Source organism: Mchenga conophoros, linkage group LG14 (assembly GCF_057382185.1).
Source record: "Mchenga conophoros isolate Kocher_MC1m ecotype Shallow Benthic linkage group LG14, M_conophoros_male_GT1.1, whole genome shotgun sequence".
NCBI lineage: Eukaryota > Metazoa > Chordata > Actinopteri > Cichliformes > Cichlidae > Mchenga > Mchenga conophoros.
In genome coordinates, this window is record NC_140539.1 from 27,749,121 (window position 1) to 27,769,985 (window position 20,865).

At 40.9% G+C, this 20,865-nt stretch overlaps 1 protein-coding gene across 4 annotated transcripts in view; it reads left to right on the forward strand.

The window, feature by feature from the left end:
* igsf9ba (immunoglobulin superfamily, member 9Ba) overlaps nt 1-20,865 on the forward strand; it is a 71,806-nt gene that overhangs the window by 48,622 nt on the left and 2,319 nt on the right. For 2 of the 4 annotated variants that reach the window (XM_085243716.1, XM_085243719.1), the window contains 13 exons: nt 1,040-1,182; nt 3,508-3,648; nt 3,735-3,854; nt 3,979-4,129; nt 7,045-7,168; nt 8,430-8,605; nt 11,122-11,348; nt 11,566-11,650; nt 11,728-11,889; nt 12,221-12,266; nt 13,082-13,168; nt 13,890-15,515; nt 20,728-20,858. In XM_085243716.1, coding sequence (XP_085099842.1) covers nt 1,040-1,182; nt 3,508-3,648; nt 3,735-3,854; nt 3,979-4,129; nt 7,045-7,168; nt 8,430-8,605; nt 11,122-11,348; nt 11,566-11,650; nt 11,728-11,889; nt 12,221-12,266; nt 13,082-13,168; nt 13,890-15,515; nt 20,728-20,858 — 3,219 coding nt within the window. Of the gene's footprint in view, nt 1-1,039; nt 1,183-3,507; nt 3,649-3,734; nt 3,855-3,978; nt 4,130-7,044; nt 7,169-8,429; nt 8,606-11,121; nt 11,349-11,565; nt 11,651-11,727; nt 11,890-12,220; nt 12,267-13,081; nt 13,169-13,889; nt 15,516-17,060; nt 17,107-20,727; nt 20,861-20,865 lie in introns of those variants that run through there. The other 2 variants (XM_085243718.1, XM_085243717.1) reach the window with 2 other exon arrangements.

Below are 20,865 nucleotides of genomic sequence, written 5' to 3' on the forward strand. Positions count from 1 at the left end.
CAGGTGAACACTTATAGATGACATATAAAGCAGTGTCATGATTTGTTTCGAAGAAACCAAACCAAATCATAGGTTTGCAGAATTGCATCTGAACTAACCACAAGACGTCTGGAGGAATGTCCTTTGCAAACCAATCGCAACAATTCAGCACAAATATTCGTCCTGACTGTCGGTGCAGCGAGGAAGGGCTGGTTTATTTTGCAGCCACAGGACCTGAGCACCTTGCACTGATTGCATCCACCACAAACTCCTCTTTATACCAAAGTATTCAAAGAGTCAAATGTGAGGCCGTCTGTCTGACAGCTAAAGCTGAAAAGGCTGAAATTGGGTCATGCTACAGGACAATGATCCCAAGCACAGCAGCAACCGAATGACTGAAAAAGAAAAGAATCGAGATGCTGCAACGGTCCAGTCAGAGTCCAAACCTCGACCTCATTAAAATGCTGTTGTGAGAACTTAAAGAGAGCCGAGCAAAAGCAAATACCCGCAAACCTCAATGACCTGAAGCAACGTTGTAAAGACGAGTGGACTGAAATTCCTCCACGGCGATGTGAGAGACCGATAAAGTCCTACAGAAAAGTTATTACTTCTACAAGCTGCTGAATCATGGGGCGCACTTGTTTTTTCACGCCTTGCGTCTCCATCCTGGCTTAGTTTATATAAAATAATGAATAGAATATGTGATGTGCTGTTGTTTATCTGCATGTAAATTATTTGAAATTTAAATGTTTTTGTCCTGATATATAAAACGAGTTGTGAAGATATTAGTTTTGCCAGAAATGCCACATGCTGCACTTTTAAAAAATATGTTAATGCTGATTTTACCTGCCTCTGTTTATGTGTTCCTAAATTTGGCAGTGATAGGCATTAAGAAAATTGATAAGACGCTAACACTTCTAGCTGTGAATCTTCCTAATCTGGGAAGCTTTATAAACATGTTTGATTTTTCTGTTAATCAAAACATGTTGAATCAAGCATTTTCAGAAATTAACAGTTATTTATAGTTTGTCGATTTATCACCCGACCCTTATTTGTCCAGACCCTGCCCGAGTGATCAACATGCCCCCGGTCATCTACGTCCCACGGAAACTGCCAGGCATCATCCGCTGCCCAGTGGATGCAAACCCACCTGTGACATCAGTGAAGTGGGAGAAAGATGGATACCCACTCCGAGTGGAGAAGGTGAGTCTGATCTGCTTTTTTGTCGAGATTCGTGGCAAAATAAGTCATAATTATCTTATCGGTTTAGCACAAGGGAGTCTTTGATTATGCTGAAAATTATATTTCTCAAATATTGTCCAGTAAAGATGACTTTTTTTCCCCATTTTTATTGTAAAACCCATAAAAACAGATTTTACAGAAACTCAGAGAAGTATCATCTAGTCTAATATCTTATTAGGTTTGAGGAGTTATTACGTTGTTGGACTGCTGGACTGCTTTGAAGGTTGTGTTGAAGTGTTATATTTAACAGCCCTCTGTGGATTTTTTAAATTACGAATTGGTTTTCTTTTGGGAAACAAGCATTCAAAAAGACACAACTATTGCTTATGTTTCTTGCCAATAGTTAAGTGACTGTGAGCATTTAGTCACATACTGTACTTGTATACACATTTGGGGTCCATTAAACTACTGCTTTATACTTCTGCTTCCTCATATCTGACACATGAACTGTTACTTAAGAACTGCTCACTTTTCAGAACTGGAACATTCATTAAAACGTTGAAAGTTGATTCTGTTCATTGGGTTTGCCGTGTTTTCAGTGGGAGCAATGTTTCATCGCTCATCAAAGTGACTTTTTCTAGTCTCTTTGATGAGCGATGAAGCATTTCTCCCACTGAAAAGAGGCTGAAAAAGTCACCCAGTGAAAACACTGCATCCAACAAATTCAACTGTGCGAGATTTCCATACGTGGATTATTGAGCATGCATCGAGACGTTCATAGAAGCAAAGAATAATATGAGACGTTATTGAAAAAGCAGATGTTGTTTGTATTTTGGGTCTAATTTAGGATCTCGCCATGTTTCCGATGTCTCTCATTTCCCTTTTTAAGGTTCACAAATGGTTTCCTTTGAGTAAGTTGTTGGAAGCCCAATGAGGCGAAAAGTACAAATATTTGTAGCAGATGTGTTCTTCTGTCTTGTGTTTCTCAACATTATCTCAGTACACGCTGACAAATCTAACAATAATAATAATAAAATTAGCAGCAGTATTAACAATCTACTAATGTCACTCACCGGGGCATTTTTGATTTGAACATTTTTGTACATTTGCTGATAATATTTCTGTAGTTTAGCTTAAATGGGATTTTTAGTTGCTAGTTTTTACTTACTTGCAGTGTCCCTTCACTGGCTACTTTATTGGTTACATCTTGGTATTACTGGTTTGAACCCCCTTCTGCCTTTTTAATCATTGCTCAAAGATTTTGGTCCATTTTGACCTGATAGCATCACACAGTGCACATACACACTGGACAGAGATCCCGTGACTGTTGAAGCCATTTGATTAGAACAAACTCCGTGTCACGTGAAAGAAACTAGCTTGTTATTATTTGAGCTTTGTGAGATGGTGCATTATCCCGCTGGTCATCATAATACAGGTCATAAAGGGATGGACAAGGTCAGCAGCAGTACTCAGCTAAGCCGTGGTATTTAAATGGTGCTCAGTTGCTATTAGGGGGCCAAAAATGTGCCAAGAAAACACCAAGTAGATCCACAGCATCTAAAATACTCAGTCCAGACTGTCTCAGACCAGCAAGCAAGCCACTTTCTAAGTCTCTTAGATTGTCATTCTTCTCCGTTTTCTGGTGCTTGTTTGGGACTTCAGCAGGTCATCACGACTATGACTACATGCCTAAACTGACCGGGTTGCTCCCATGTCATTGCCATATTAGTAGAACCCGACTGATATAAGATTGTTAAGATGATAGTGATGCCGATATTGGACAAACGTTGCAACAAAAACACTCATAACAAGGTTGAAGCTTGTTTTTTCCACCTTTTACTTTTTAAATTTTCATATATCGGCCATTATAAATGCAGATGCGAATTCATCGGCATATAGCTAGTATCGACCGATATATTCTCCACGCCAATATATCGGTCGGGCTCTGCTGAACAAGCTTGCTCTACTTGCTCAAACAAGCAGCTGAACAAGTGTAACTAATGAAGTGGCCAGTTGGTGCATAAATTAACAAGTAAAGATTTTTTTTTGCATACACAGTACAGCAGCTGCGTACATAAATGATTTTTTTATCATTTCAAAGTGCCACCTGGATATAGCATCTTTGTGCACAGAGCTCTCTATCTTTGCTCTGTTTTTCTTTTATCTAAAATGCTGCCAGTGTTGAGGGCAGGTCTGTATTAAATAAACATTAACTTCCATTCATCTGATTTAAAGAATCTTTGGGGATCTTTGTTTTCTCGTGCAGTTCAAAAACATTAAATGGGACCCTGAGAGTTCAGGAAAACCCCTAAAATCAAGCATTTCAGATGCCCCCTTGTCTTTTAGTACCCCGGTTGGAGCCTGATGCCAGACGGAAGTATCCGGGTGGCGGAGGCCACAGAAGACTCCCTGGGCACCTACACCTGTGTGCCTTACAACGCCCTGGGTACCATGGGCATGTCCCCCCCTGCCACTTTGGTGCTAAAGGTAGATCACTGTTTAAGTTCTATATAGTCTCTCTTTTCTAACTTGTGCACACTTACTTGTAAGTGTTTATGATTTGATTTCTCAAGGATCCCCCTTACTTTAATGTGAGGCCTGGGGGGGAGTACCGTCAAGAGGCTGGGAGAGAGCTAGTAATCCCCTGTGCTGCTTCTGGAGACCCTGATATACCATCTATCACCTGGAGAAAGGTGCCAAACAGCTAAACACACGCCATCGAAATTCTCTTGAAAATATGTGCTTGTTTTCACCTATAACTTCTTGACATTTTTGCTGTGTTTAATTGTACCACTGTAATTTTCATGTCAATTGAAGGTGGGGAAGCCAAGCAGGAGTAAGCACAACATCCTACCCAGTGGCAGCTTACAGTTTGTGTCCCTCAGCAAAGAAGACCATGGAGAATGGGAGTGTGTAGCCACAAATGTGGTCACAAGCATCACTGCCAGCACGCGTATCCTAGTCATCGGTACAAACAGTCTGCACAGCGCTCTCAGCTTTCTCAGTTTCCTCAGCCACTGACCTTTCTTACTTATGTTGAGTTCACTTTGCTGTGGGATTTGCATGAAGAAGATGTCACCCTCATCCCTCAAACTCTTTGCCTTTACCCAATTTCCCTTTGGCCATCATTAAAATTTAATCTAATCTTATCTGCAGTGGCTTTATACAGTTAATTTAAAGCCTGAATGTGTAAGTACAATGTGCTGAAACACTGTCACTGCAGCCTTTGTCTGTCTAGTCATTGAACCAAGGGCATCTTTTTTACTCTTTGAATTGACTGACTGAAGTGTTGACAAAGGCAAACAGGGTTATTAAGTTTGAAACAGGCTGCTGAAAGCCTTCATGTGCATTGGTAGAGCCAGTCTTACATTGTGGATCTTCTTATTTTATTTGTATTCTGCGATCAAGTTGCAGCATTCAAACTGATCTCAACAATTTTACCTTTAAGTACCTTTTGTTGTATTCTTTGATCCAAATTGATTTCGCAACACTGACAATGCCTTTTACTTACTTAAGATGTCACAATTTCCTTATGTCTGGAATCCCAGCCATTTAAGTGGGCTGCATACTGTAGCTTCATCGATATATAACTAATATGGCAAATGAAGTTATGATGATTTGCAATTAAATTTCAGATTCTTGTCTAGACTTTGAAAACCTACTGTTGGTTAGAAGTTCAGTTTATCATAAATCAAATTCAAAAAGGTGAACTTACAGTTTCTTAGTTACAACTTATTGTCTTTCATTGAAAGTGAAATATTTCAAACTTTTTTTTGGTTTCATTTGTGTTGATTGCACCTTAATCTCAAATCTAGTATCATTTAATTTAAAATTTGAGCAGACACCATAAATACATCTCTCTCTAGTTCATGCACACAATCACAGTCACGAGGAAGACTGCTGACTATACAGATGATGATCATTCACAAGATCCTGTGTGTAATGAATAATATAATATATAAAAGTTTATATAGAAAATATCAAAACATAAAAGTTTACATTTTTAAATAAAATTATGAAATGAAATAATGATTGTTAAAAATTATTTTCTGCAGAGATAGATAGGAGGCACTGGGACAAAGATGGCCGCTCAGCTTTTCTAATGCTATCACCCCAATAAAAAAAAAAATGCTGTAAAAAATGTAAACAAAAACAATGCAATGATTCGTAAATCTGATAAAGGCCATATTTTATTCACAATATTACATTAAAAACACATTTAAATGTTTAAACTGAGAAAATGTACCATTTGAATAAAAAATGTATATTGACTTTGATGGCAGCGACATATCTTAAAACAGTTTAGCTGTTTTCCGCTGTGTAGCATCAGCCCTTCATTTAACAATGCTCCATAAACTTCCCAGCATTAAGGAGAGCAGCTGTTGAACGTTTTTGGGGAGGAATGTTGTCCCATTCTTGTCTGATATCGGATTCTAGCTGCTCAACAGTCCTGGGTCTTTTTTATCATATTAAAAATGTAATGATTTACTCATGAATATATGAAGTCATGCTGTTCTAATAGATGTAGTAATTGGTTTAGTTTTCTTTTACTGAAATATGCAAGACCTTCACTGGAAAAAGCAAATGTCCTTAAACCTGTGTGTGCAAGCTGATGGTTCATCTCCTCTTTAGTCTGAAAGATGCAATTCCCATGTTTTCTGACAAGAATTTCACATTTTAAGTCATCTGAACAGTTTTCCACTTTGCCTCAGTTCATTTTAAATGAGCTTTGTCCCAAAGAAGACAGCGACATTTCTGCATCACGGTCACATGTGGATTCCTCTCTGAATGATAGAGCTCTTATCTGCATACATGGATGGTAATGTGCTCACAAAGAGTGATTTCTGAGCCCACACAGTGATTTCCATGACAGAATCATGCCTGTTTGTAATATACTGCTGTCTGATTGGGCATCCAATATAGATTTTTGGCCTTGCACACAGAGATTTCTCCAGATTCTCTGAGTTTATTGATGATATTATACTCTCTAAGATGCTCTTTTATACCCAACCATTAGCAACCTTCAAAACATGTCTAAGCTGTTTCCTAGCTATGTGTTGCCCCCATCTCAGCTCATCTCTTTTTTTAGATGTGTTGCTGCCATCAAATTCAAAACTAGCTAAAATGTTTAATAAAAAGGTTTTTAAAAAAATCAAAATATTAATGTAGTTTATCAAAGAAATGTTTAATATTTTTTAAAAACAGATGTGAGAGCTGTACAGGTAAATCATAAATTCTGTGAACTCTCCTCTGGTGAAAGCGAGCAGATCAGTAAGACTGACACCGTGGTCCATTGGCCTATTTTCCAAGGATTCATCACAGTGTTGCACAGCTGGCAACGTTCAGCTCGCCTCCATGTGACCAGCACTAAGCTGGCAGGTGTGGCAGGGTGGTGCAGACAGCTGTGCTCCTCCGACCACCCACAGGTCTCCCTTTTATCCCAGTGAGAACTAACTGGCTTCAGGCCACACTGCACAGCTGCTAGGCCTGTTTGGTGGGATGAGATGAGCTGCAGATAGCACTGCTGCACTTGAATTGCCTGACCTTACGCTGGTCACCACCTCAGCCAGCATCACATGATTTGCATAGAGCTGGCAGATGCATGACACAGCAACATTTGGAGGGTGAAAATAGCATAAATAGCATAAATAATTTGCGTCATTTACATTATTCGACTAAAACACAAATCATAGTAATTCAGAAACAGACAGTTATATGTATAAAATGTCAAAACAGTATTAGTATTTACAGAATTTCTATAGCTTAATCACTGCAAGTGATATTAAGTGATGTGTGGGTGTAAGATGTTATATTATAAGTAAATTAGTATGTGTGCATTATGAATTTATTCCCACTCTGTCTCTGTCTCTGTAAATCACTCAGGCACCAGCCCACACGCTCCTGGCAATATCCATGTACTGCCCTTAACAACCTCTGCTAATGTGTCCTGGGAACCAGGTTATGATGGCGGCTTCGAACAGACATTCTCTGTGTGGTATGGTCCAGTGTGAGTACTCTCACTTTACTTTAAATCAATGCCAGCAGTCTGCATAGATGCAGAAACAGATGGTAGCTGGAGGTAGACGTGTACGTCCGGATTAGTCGGAGCTCTTCTTCGCAAATTCAGTCAGACGCTCACAGCGGGATTTTTTTGACTTGAGGTATTTAGTGTATATAGATATAGATGTGCATAATTCATGGTGTGCACTGAGAACTTAATGGAGTGTCACTGCAGGAACACCAGATGGCATCACAAAAATTTAGAATATTTTTCCCTGTGTGCAAATCATTTATCCTGGTGTATCAGGAAAGACATTTGTTGACTGTAAACATGAAGACAAGGACATCACAGACATGAATATGTGAGTCACAGTCTGCAGTTGTGCCTCTGTAAGCGATACTGTAATTACATACTGAGCACATTTTTTAATGTCGAGCAAAACACATTATGGCTGAGTGGAGTGCAGTATTGTGGACACAATGAATACAATAAAACACAATAAAATAGCTGTGACTTACACAAGACTTACATGATAGAGAAATACACAAAGTATGTATTAATGTATCTTTAATTAACATAATATTTATCTTTTTATGCACAAAGAGGACATTTATAGTTTTTTTTAGTCTAACAGGAAAAATATTAAGACTTTTTTGGAAAAGAGTCTAAAAAAAAAGGCAAATTTATGTTTATCTGATGTTCTTTACATTTTTATTTTAAAATTTTCCCCCAGTTTCCAAGACTCTGGAAATCCAAATATTATGTATCTCACACTATTATAAAAAGGAAAAAATTCAGGTTTCCAGTTTATATTTAGGTTTTCCTTAAAACGATGCATATCAGGAACTGTTCTGTGCATTATTAGATTAAATTCTCATTTTTTGACTGAACTAGACCAGGCATATATATTTATGGAATAGGAAAAGTTGCTTACACCTCATGGGGCTGATGATGTGAACTGTTTCAGCTGCTCTCCACTTCTCTGGCAGGCTGTTCTAACAGCTCAGAGCTTGAAATTAAAGGCTGCCTCTCCCAAAGTTTTTCTCCTACGCGTTACAGTGTTTCAAAGAGTCGAGCCTGGAGGTTTCATAAATCGTAAGCATGTTAGATTGATCCGAGTCTCTAAAACGTTATAAAAGTTACTCTGTTTGGTGCGTCGCCTTTAAATTAGATGCAGCTTGTCATGTGACTGTTTATAGTTAATTAATCATTATAGATTTTCTCCTTCATAAGTTTCTCTTTGTCTGCTTTATTTCTCTGTCCGTAGGTCAAAGAAAATAGACTTCGGTCCTCATGACTGGCATTCGATGCCAGTTTCTGGTGCTCAGACCTGGTTGGTGGTGCCAGGGCTGGAGGCTGGGACAGAGTACCAGTTCAGTGTGTTGGCTCAAAACAAACTGGGCACGGGCCCATTCAGTGAAGTTGTGACAGTCACCACTGCAGGTGGGTACTGCTAATCAAAGGATGTTCCAGCCATGTTTGCTGCTTTTTGACTTCAGAATCAACCCGCTGAGTTGCACTGAGACACTATTTCTAATTTTAGACTATAACCAGACACAGTGTGGAATATACTGCCCTCTAGTGATGGTTAAACTCATCCTGTCCTATGCTTAGTTTTATTGTTTAAATGTGAATGCTGTATTCAGATTTCCAGATGAGATACAGTCCAATGTGATTTTGTATGTTTGTATGTGCTCATCTCCATCACCTTCAAAAGCTCAGAGCAACAAATTAAATGAAGAAATGCAGCCACAGTGGCTGTGTAGGTTTATTTAAGCCCTACTTTACAGTTCTTAAGCTTACTTTATTATGTAATGCAGGCTACCTTGTTGGTAGAGGTTGTTGGACATGATGACTGCCCACTAATCTGCATTTTAGTTACTTTTAATGTTATATTAGAAACACTCTGCAGTACAAAATGCAATAGTTACTTAGTGAGACTCTTTGTATGTTTTATTGTAGAAATGAAATGTATATTGAACCCGTAAGTTTATCCGTATCATCTAATTCAGAAATAATGGAAGTTACAAGAAAGATAGAGACACACTTGTGTTGTTTACATTTAAACTGTTAACAAATTGGTGTCACAAAGTTTTTTAGGAAGATTTCCAGACTGTAATAGTCATTACAGTCTGGAAACAGCTAATATGGATGTTAATTAATAATGTTAAACATGAGATCCTTCAGACACTTTGAATGGCCAGACAGGAAATGGAAGAAAAGCCGCAGGTGGTAAAGCCTTTGATAGATGTCAGCCAGAGGCATTTTTGATCTTGTGTAATAAATGTTTGCCTAAGGAGCAGCCTGCTTGTGAATTCAGCTACATGGGGCTAGTTTGAAGAGGATCTTGACTTGAAATATAGTGTTTTTGCTTTGTTTTGTTGTGTTTTTCAATATTACCTTATTAAGTGATCAGTTTCTAAGCAGTAAAGTGTTAAATTATAACAAGACTACAGTATTACTCTAAGGGAATTGTTTCTATTTATTCGTTTAAGCCAGCGGTCTGCAACCTTAACACCCAAAGAGCCATTGGGATTTGGTTTCCAAGCAAAAGAAAACACTGGGAGCCACAAATGCTTTTTGAAATCTAAAATGATATATTGTATGTATATATGTTTTTTACCTTTATGCTTTTGAACTCTTAAAGAAATATAACAAAAGGAGAGACACCCAGCTGAACTAAAAGGATCCATGTAGCAAACAAAAACTGTTATATCGCCTTTGGGCTTTTGGAGCCTTGACCTGACTTTTAAAAAATATTTGGAAAAAAAGCACTATGCTGCTGAAAAATGAAAAATAGATATTTGCAAAATTCTGCCTAAATATGTATTTTACCTGGTTAATGTGTGTGGCAGGGCGTGGTCTGCAGCGCCGCTGCAGGGGAGGCGCCTTAACATCTGTGCTCTCTCTGCTGTTGTGTTGGTGTGTGTCGGGCTGTGAGCTGCAAAGCTACAGCCGGATGTATGCGTACAGCAACCGTGTGTGAAAAGTGGTCAATAAAGAGATGCTAAAGAGCGTGTTCATGGAAACATCGTCGGGTCTGCCGTAGTATGTTTACAATGGGACTTCTGCTTCTGTGCAAATCGGGGCTTTACAAAGTCACTTTCATCTTTACGCAGGACTGTAAGCTGTCATCTGTGAGGCGTGAGCGGTGTTTGTTTTTAACATAGTTCACGGAGGAGAATAGCTGCTGACATAATGTGGATCCAAAGAGCCATAATTGGCCTACCTGGGGTTGAAAGTCTCGATAAATGCACGGCGTTTCGGCGGGTACACCGGCTTCAGCGAGTGTGACGCTTATTTTGAGCGATGAAAAAATAATAGAACGTAATTTTATTTTTATATTTCAATATCACAATAATCTTCCAATTTAGAACTACAAGTTAAAAAAGAACTAACATAAATAAAATACACTTCAGCTAAATACTTCTAATTTATTTTCACATTATGTGCACATACCCCTGGGTAAATGCCCATTGGATAATCCGGCCCAGATGGTGGGGGTACTTTTTGCCTCGTGAGCCCTGATTCGGCCTCACATTGCCAACTGTTTTCCTTCATTTAGCAAATGTTAAATGAGGTCTGCAAAGTTCTGACCTAATTCACACTCTCAGATGGAAACCAGTAGGCTTCTGCTGTTTAATACATTTCTCCACGACCTATAATGAAATATTTTGAGTTAACCAATCAGCTTTGATTAACCTAAGAAATGTAAGAAAAGTCAATGCTCTTTGTGTTGCTATTTCTGATTTCTTGGTAATCGTTACATCCAAAGTGTACTCTGATGCTCCATTGATGGAGGTCCCTGAATGGAGCCCATCCAGAGTTTTTATCTGGACCCTATCTAACTCTTTAAAAAAAAAAAAGCGATCGCACGAGCAACACCCTGTAACTTTTTTTGTTTGTTTGATTTTTTTCCCCCATTGAATACATTTTCATAATGCATGGTTGGTTCACAGGCTCTCCTCTGGGTACCCCAGAACCACTGGTGCTTCTTACTCCACCACGGTGCCTCACAGCCAATCGCACGCAGCACGGTGTCCTCCTCACGTGGCTCCCTCCAGCCAACCACTCCTCGCCCATCGACCGTTATATCATGGAGTTTCGCCTTGGGGAGAGGTGGGAGGTTCTGGATGACTTAATCCCTTCAACTGAGACCGAGCTCATAGCCAGAGACCTTGTTCAGGTCAGTATATGGAAATTTAGCTGTGTAACGTTGAATCCTAAGGAGTAGAAAAGTAGTACTTTTTTGTCAATCCAATTAAGGAAAAGTAGCTCCTCTTTGGTATGCAAACAGTTATAAATAAGAAGCTGCTTTCAATATATCATGTGCAGCAAGACAATGCCTTATAGTCTGAGCACAATACCCTGCATTGCAGCGCATCTCTGCATCTCTCTGACAGGAGTCCTGGTATGAATTTCGAGTAATGGCCGTTATGGATGACCTGATCAGCGAGAGCAGCAATGTTGTGGGAGTTTCTAGCACAGGTGAGTGTCTTTGTGCTCGGCCCTTATGAATAATCTATTTTTAAGTTGTTACTCCATATCTCCTTTTATGCTCTCAGATCCCTTCCCTGCTCCAGAGTTGCCCGATGAGGGTTTGGCGCGACCTGTGGTGGCAGGAGTCGTGGCAACTATCTGTTTTCTGGCAGCGGCGGTACTGTTCAGCACTCTAGCAGCTTGCTTTGTCAACAAGCAACACCGTCGCAAACTCAAGCGCAAACCAGGTTAGTCTCCTCTTTCACTTAAATTTACATAGATTAGGTAAAAGTTCATGTTTGACCATGGATGGGTTTATCAATGGGCTCAGAGGCACAAAGAAAAACACAAAGCAAGCACAAAGAGATAAAAAATGACAACAAAGAGTAGCTAAGAAGTAAATTGTTTGCAGTTGTTTTTGGTCTTTTTCAGTCTGTCTTGCTTTTTGTTTTGCTGGGCGGGGGTCCTTTATCGTCTACGCCCAGAAGCTCATTGTCTCATAATTCATCCCTGTGACTGACTTTTACCTGTGGTGTTCATTAGAGAAAATCCTAAACTTAAATGTGTTTGTCCTCTCAGATCCTCCCTTGTCGGTGACACACTTCAGGAAAAGCATTGAGTCGCCGTAAGTAAAGCTACCCCAGAGCCTCTCCTGTCTGCTAGAGGTCGCCACTACTGTTCGTCCTCTCTTACACCTGTTATAACTATCTGTACCCTTGCATGCTGTGACAAGTCATACACGTTAACATTAAATAACACTCAGTTCTGACCTGTCACCTGAAAATACCTTTTGGAGCCTACTGGGAAGAATTGATTTTTACCCTCAGCATGTTTTCTCCAGTGCTTTTAAACAACAAGTCAGTATCTAACATGGTATATCTGAGGAAAGTCTTGAAAATGAACCAAAAAAAAACCCCATTGATGACATGATTGGGCTTCTTGGTAGGTGTAAAAGAACATGAACAGTAGCAACCTCTAGCGGATCACGGGAAAAATTAAGGAGAGTTCAAAGCAGCAAAGTCTGCATTTTAAGCACATTACCCAGAGTGCTCAAGCTGCAGTATGTGTATTGATTTTTGATCCATCTGTATTCTTTAACACTGTCTGCTTTCTGCATGATTCTCAGTGTTTAATGATGCTGTTTCTTTGTACAGTATCAGCTACACGTGTGTACCTGTCTGTCTGTATATCTTGTGTACATGTATGACTGCATTTCAATCTCAAAAGAAGCTCCTTTCTGACTCTAATCTGTGTAAATCCCATTGCAGAGTAAATGTATGTTTGCTTGTGACTTTAAAACCTAAAACATCAGTATCAGATTACTTCTTTCTATTTTTTCATGAAATGGTCCAGGCTGCTCAGGGAGTTTACACTTAGTCCTTCCAGCAAGTAGCATAGTTAAAGATGAACCAGGCCCGTGTCGTTTGTTTCCCATCGCAGGCCTCCTCTCACCCCCTTGCCAGGGGTAGAGCCCTGCTGGGACGAGCCTGCCAGGAGCAGTTTCTTGCCCCCGCCGGCCAGCCCCCTGTGAGTGCCTGCCTGCACCAAAATACAGAGTGTGCTGCACTGCACTGGCTTGGCTGCATGGTTAATGCATTGCATAGAAATGATTAGCTCACAGTGATTATTTGTAGTTGTAGGGGTGCCTACTATTTGCATGCACAGACTTCCATGCACCATACAGGGATTAAATTGCACTAGCTCAGCTGCATGTACAGTACAGTACTGTGTATATGCACTCACATTCTAATTGATGTCTACCCGATGCATTCAGTGACCCAGTACAGTAAGTGTCGAGTATGCTGCTCCTGGTGTGGGCAAATGAGGCCTGGTTAGATGTCATCTGCTTTCCACACATCACCATTTGGTGCAGCATATGGAAATTGGTCTCACGTCTGCTAAAGAAGATGTAGACTCAGTAGATCTGTGATACGGTTGTCATGGTTGCGTTGTTGGCTTTTCTCTCATCCCGTCACTCTTTGGTTCATTAGCTGCAGCCCCTATCAGGAGTCTGCTGCCGCCATAAACTGGCCATTATACCGTAATGAAGTTCATTATGGCTGCCTTGATCGAGCGCTTTGGCTTTCTACTGTGTCATCTGTTTACAAACCGCAATCATATCAGTTTATTTCAAGTATCAGAGATTTTTGGGGATTTGTTTTAAAATACTCCTACCACTATCCGCTTCATCTGTTATGTGTTAAATTAAGCCGGCGTTCTGTGTCTGCATTTTTATTGTTTTTATCAGGTTATCATCGGGGAAGATAAGTCCAGAGAGCTCCCCTCCATCTCGGCCCCGTTCTCTTTCGTCGGAGGGTTCCCACGGTCCGGGCCTGTATGTCAGGAAGCTCCCGAGTCCTCAGAGAGAAAAAGAAAAAGAGCTCTCCTTCTACAAGAAAACCAAGCGTGCCATAGCCAGCAAGAAATACAGTGTGTCCAAACATGAGGCAGAGGTCACCACGCCTATTGAGCTGATAAGCCGTGGCCCCGATGGCCGCTTCGTCATGGAGACCAGCCCACCTCCCCGCCGCATCCAGGGCTTCCCCTTCGCAGAGGAGTCTGACATGTACCCTGAGTTCCGGCAGTCCGATGAGGAGAATGATTTTGACCCAGGGCCTCTGCCGCCCATCATGCCCACGCTGCGGCCCCAGCTCTCCCCAACGTCCTCGAGCCTGGAGTCAACGCAGCCCCCCACCTACAGCCCCCGCCTACACAGGCCCATGGAAGGTATGAGCTTTGCAGAGGGCAGTGCACTTCACGCCTCAGGGCAGGCCCCGGCCTCCCGCTACAGGGGCTTTCCCCAAGGCCCATTCTATGGGTATCTAGGCAGCCGCGCTGAATCAGGGATTCCACCACCATTCTACATGCCTGACATCAGCCCACGTAGCTCCGCTCTATCCTCACCCCCAGGCACCGCCGAGGGGCCCTTTGGTTACCCCTCCATCCCCGAGGAGAGTGGAGAGATGGAGCACCATCAGTACACTGCCTCTGGCCATTCTCTGTCTCACACACACAGCCCTCCTTCTCGCTCACCTGAAAGCTGGCAGCCTCATGAGTTACCCTTCCTGGGTCTAGAAGGTCCACGGTTCATATATCCACCTCACCATCCGTTACATCACCCCCAGGACCTCCCTGACCCACCCCCATATCCTCCTCACTCTCTCCCTCCCAGTCGCCTGCACCTCCCACACCTAAAGGATCCAATAAGCCCCGGACTCCTGCAGCTGGAGGTTCCTGTGGCTCCCCCAGGCAGAGACAGGCCCCCAGGGCCTCCGGTTAGGCGTTTAGCTATGCAACAGGCCCAGAGTCTCGGCCAGCTCAGACACACGGCCCACGGTGTGGGTGTACCAGTGTTGCCTTACCCTGACCCGGCAGTCCGTGCAGGGAGCCCAAGCACAGCCCCCAGTAGTAGCCCTCAGTCCTGGCTCAGCCCGAGGGCGGGGCGCCGGGCAGACCCCAGCCTACCCCCACTAGTACTCCAACCCTCCCGCCTCTCTCCACTCTCCCAGAGCCCACTTAGCACCCAGCCGGGTTCCCCAGATATTCTTGTAAGGCCTCCTCCGCGCCCCAGCATCCTCCGCACCTCTCGGTCTCTGGAGATGCCTGAGATCACCCTGCAGCCCTCGGCTACTGTCAGTTTCTCTCGGAGGTCCTCCCTGACCGCCTCTCCTACTCAGAGCCAGGGCGCCAAGCAACCCAGCCCCAGTTACCACGCCCACATGTCCTATGCCTCCACTGCAGCCAGTTACCCCTCCCAATCCCCCTCTCCCCCTCCGGAGGGCAGGGATGTTTTCGGGCAGAGGCCATCCCAGAGAAGGACAGAGGAGGAGATGCTACCCTCAGAGCCCTCCCAGCTCCAGATATCAGCCTCAGGGTAGGTGATCCATTGCAGTAGAGAATAGTCACACATTTTTTAAGGAGGAGACTTTTCGTCTGCTCGCTAAATATCCTCAGTATCACTTTGATGTTTCCATTAAGAAGTAATTAAGATGCATATTGTACTTTAATATGCAGAAGGCATGTAATTGCATTTAGCACACATTGTCTCAGTTCATTAAAAATGATCTAAACATTAACATTGAATAGCATGTGAAAGCTCAGTGTGATTTTAAGATCATGTATTTTTGTATATAGTACTGATGGCTCGTAATCAATAGAATCGATGAAATATTGATCATAATTCAAACTTAAATCAACTTTAAAAGCCATTTTTTCTGTTTCCCATGTTGAATCTAAAATCTTTGAGTTAAAGTATTTTAAAAACCGAGTATAAATTATATTAAATCGGGTCGGTTTATGAAACTAGTGTTTATAGGTTTAACCTCAACAATTTACTGTACATTTAATGAACAATTACATTTATTATTTATACCATTATTCTGTCACCTTCCAGACTATTTATTCATGGATAATAAATTGCTTACTTATTCATAACTCAACCAATATTAGAGCTAGTAGCTTATAGCCGCTTGTAGCAGAACACTTTTCTTCTTTGTTGAAGAAGATTGAAATTGTAAAAGTCTATATTGTAGCTTAGCGATGGAAAGAAAGTGTAAAACAAAGCAGTTGGTAGTTTGTACACATTTAGTAGTTGACACATACTCATTGTGTTATGTTATTCATTAACTTTCGCTTCTTGCTCATAAACTAATAAGATTGTTTTAAAAAGAATTAGTAAACAATTTATAAACAAATAATGAAGCCATAATCTCAACTTATCAATACTTTATAAGGATGGATAACAAACCATCTGGTCTATAGTTATACAGTTGGATGAGTTGTATTTATAATAGTAAAGTCATAAATAGAAGGCTCTGTGTCTGTCACTTGATCATAAAAAGTAAGATGTTAAATATATCCTGGGACTCCCACTTTTCTAGAAGGTCCAAAATTGGAGCGCTAAAGAGGCAAACGAAGTGTTTTGAGGAAGATGACTTGGCAAAATAGTTCACTTTAATCCGATGTATTGCAGAGTGATTTATTAACCATTAAATTAATATATTCAAAAATAATTAGTGTCAAGTTATAAGGCATATAACATATAATGGCTGCATTATTAGAAAGTGGCATCCGTAAGGATAAAAACCGACTAACCCGCTTAAATAGAACAATAGATTTTTTTTCTCGTAGTATTGGTAGATCAGTGGCTGAGCACATTTACTACATAAAGGAGGAAATGTTATGCTTTACACCCACATTTAAACACATCTACACCCCGTAGAGTTTCTTTACTGCACACACTCCTGTGGCCCCTCACACCCACCTCACTACCCTAGAAGCTACAATCACATGGTAGCTAAAGCCATGCAGCAGAGACTCGCTCCTGCACTATCACTGGCCTTTAAGGGAAAGTAGCTTATAGGGCTGCTGCTTTTTAGAGGGTAAGGGTCTTACCTGATTTGTTTTTGATTGATCTCAGCTATCTGGGCAGCGTTGTTGTGACCCGGTCCCCTACGCCGCAATAGGTAAGGGTCGGACCCATGTCTGAGAGGGGAGGGGTCAGCAGGGGGAGGGCTCTAATCACTCTCTCCTTTAAAGGGGAATCGCTTTGGGTTGTGCCTCTGTGCTGGATTCAAGTGAAGTGCAACTAATGGTAATAATGACTGCAGGACACATTTGTCAATACAGTTTCAAGGCAGAGTAAGCCTGCTGTGGTGTAGGCTACAGTAATTAGGCTTGTGAGCAAGCAGGAGGAGTGGTTTTGGATTGTGGAGAAGCATTTGATTTTGTCCTTTTCATTGTTTGAACGCAGACATGTTTCCCTGCACTAAAAAAAAAAAGAAAAAGCCTTGAATCAATAGAGGACGCACATGAATGATAGACTGGAGTATTCCCCTTTAAAGTTTTGTTCCATGTGCAAAATGCCATGCATGCATTCTCTAAACTTCTCTCTACAACCAAACAAATAACAACAATTCTCAAACTAAATTCTTTGTCACATTTGTTGTCCTGAGTGCTTTCGTTTTTTCTGTCATGTGACTGTTTTTAATGGCCATTTCCTCTTCCTGTCATGTGACTTGTTCTTTAACGGCCATTTCCTCTACCTGCCATCTCCTCCCGTCAGCATGGTGAAGCCTCTGTACGCAGTGTTCATGTTTCTGAAAGTGTGCTGTATAGTGTTTATGTCTATGGAAATGAGCAATATTTTAACACTGTTGCCTCGGCACACAGTTTATGTGATGATAATGGAAATGTTCTCTAACTGTCCAGGACTGTTGCAATTCTCCGATTTGTCTCCCCCTCTCTGCTAATGGCTCTCAATCTTTCTCTCCACAGTGACAAATGATGGACAGCATCTCTAAAGCTTTGTGTTCCCATGCCTTTTGAAACAATACATGTTTGGCGCGACAACCTGACTTAATGAAAGCATTAAGTCAGGTTCGACGCTGTTTGCATTCAGTTCTTTGAAAGGCAAAGAGCCAACAGTGAGCCTCGTGAACACAAGCTTAACTTTTTGTGAGGTTATTGGACTTTTTTTTATTTAACTTTATTGCATCTTTCTATGAGAGAGATGGACAACAAAAGTACAACAAGCGTATTCCAGTACGAGGTAAAACTGCTTCTAAGCAGACCACTGGAAGTGAGGATACCTTAACGTGATGTGATTACTTTGTGCTGATTAATTAATTATTTTCATTCAACTTCGCATGCATCACTCATGAAATGAAAATAGTTCTCAAGGTTTCAGGAACACCTTCCTGTGTGTTTTCTGGTTTCTGGTTTTTTGAAATGTGCAGAACTTTCATGTTAGGATGCAGAGCAATCAGAGAAATGCAGAGTACATAAATGGACTGCAGGGGTTGGCAACCTTTTTTTATGATGATAAGTTTGACCTCATCTACAATTTTATAATATTATATGCACAGTTTGGGTTGCAAAATTATAGCCATAGCTGCGATGCAGCTGACTAATAAGTAAAATACAGAAATTTTCCCAGTAATTAAGTAAGCAACAGTTAGTGTGGACAGAGGCAAGTGTTAAAGGAATTAATTAAAGCCTCTTTTATGTAATCATCTTCTCTGACTTTGAGTTGAAAACAGGGGTGTCAAGCATAAGGACTGGGGGCCAGAATCGGCCCGTTAAAGACTCCAATTTGGCCCTCTTGAGAATGTAAAGGAGTGTATAGATTTTGAACTTCTAACTGGCTTTTCCTATTGACAAAGATCTTCCCATGTCCATTCATACTGTACTAAAGCAACTAAGGAATAAATAAACATTTAAATAACAGAGAAAACTCAATTCACTTTTATTTATATAGCCCCAAATTGCAACATCAGGGAAAACTCCCTTTCAACAGGAAGAAGCATCCAGTAGAGGCAGGCTCAGGGAAAGACGGCCATCTGACGGGGTGGGGGGAGGAAGACAGGACAAAGACATGATGTGGAATAATATTAAAAATAGATTAATAATAACTAATGCAGAGTGGTGTATAAACATATAGTGAGTGAAAAAAAGGGTGAGTGAGAAGTAACAGTCAGTGCATCATGGGAAGCCCTCAGCAACCTAGACCTATTGCAGCATAACTAAAGAAGGATTTGGGGTCGTGTGATCGAACCGTAACTATAAGTTTTATCAAAAAGAAATGTTTTAAGTCGAGCTGGTTCCACAGAAGAGGGCCTTGAAGCGGAAAGCTCTGCTCCCCATTCTGTGTTTAAATACTCACAAATAATCCAGCAGTGGGAGAACACAGTGCTGCATTCGGGTGAAATGGTACCATAAGGTCTTTAAGATAAGATTGGGCCTGATTATTCAAGACGTTGTATGTGATGAAAATTATTTTAAATTTGATTCTGGGTTTAACAGGGAGCCAATGAAGTGAAGCCAGTATGGGAGAAATATCCTGTCTCTTTCTAGTCCCTGTCAGTACTCTTGCTACAGGATAGAAATTTCTGTGAATTAACAGAAAAAAACTTTATTACATTACATTTTATAATTCCAGGGAAATGAGCTACCAGACCTTTTTCTGTAATTTTACCCATTAATTTCTTTCAATTTAAGCCCAATTTGCACTTACTAAATCAGCATTTCTGTGTCATGCACTTGAAGATATCTGAGGGACAGGGGAGGATTGTATGGCAGCCTAAAGACCTCTCAGCATGAACTGTATGGTGCTTGTAAAGTCACATTACCATGTCAGCAAGTCTTTTGCTGATTCACCAAAACAAGATAACAAGAAGCCCTTTTATTAGTAACGTTTAGCAACAGGGCAACCGCCACTTACACATTATATTTAAGGCACACATTTCTTCAGCCCACAGCTGAACACGTTTGAAAAAGTGACCCCAAATTTTGATTGGTAGTTTGTATTTTCTGAACCATTGTCCGTCTCACGGGCCACTACTTGAAAACGAGATTGTGTGCTGACGCAGGTGACGGTCAGAGGTTGCCGACCCCTGAACCTACGGTCTAGTAAAAATAGCGCTAATAGAGAATTTTGTACAATTTTTTTAGACGACTTCATTGGTACAGGAACTGTCAAGTTCCAGAAATTATTTTCATTTTATGAGTTTTATACAGCAAAGAGGCCAATATTGCTCGCATTTCTGAAGCAGTCACTATTTAAAGACCCAAATGTTAAAGCGAAAGCTTGCTGTAAACTTAGCACGTTTCTTTTATAGTTTTGTCTCTAAGACTCGATGAAATCCCAGATTTTAAAGAGTGTTATTCCACCAAAATCAGAAGAAAATGAACTGATTGAATGAATTGAATTTGAGAACAAATACACTTTAATTATAAATCCCAGAGTGGGTCTTTAACATAATGATTGTTTAAGAAAAACAAATGTATAGCCAATAATTCACCAACTCCACTGCCACCTTAAGTCAACTATTCTTTCTTTCTCTTTTTCGTTCTCTTTCTTTCTTTGTATCTAACTTTTCTCATCCATCACCGCAGATAGAAAGTGGAAATTCATCATCTTAGTGAAAGGGCTCTCAGTAGAAGTTCAAGAGCTCATCAAATCATATGATAGCACCTTCTGGAAATAGAAATGAAAGTGCCATTTTGTCTGTTCTCTCTGAGACGTGACCGAACACGACTGTTGGATTAATCCAGAACAATGTGTGCTGTGTCTTTCATCTTCTCAGGGAACCTCTAGGTGCGTCTAGCGATACTGCCGGGTCTGAGAGCTTACCAGCACTGCTACAACACTGTATTACTAAAGCCAAGGGAGTGGCTGCCAACAACAATAACAACACAACCTCCGGAAGGAGAACAGGTTTGTC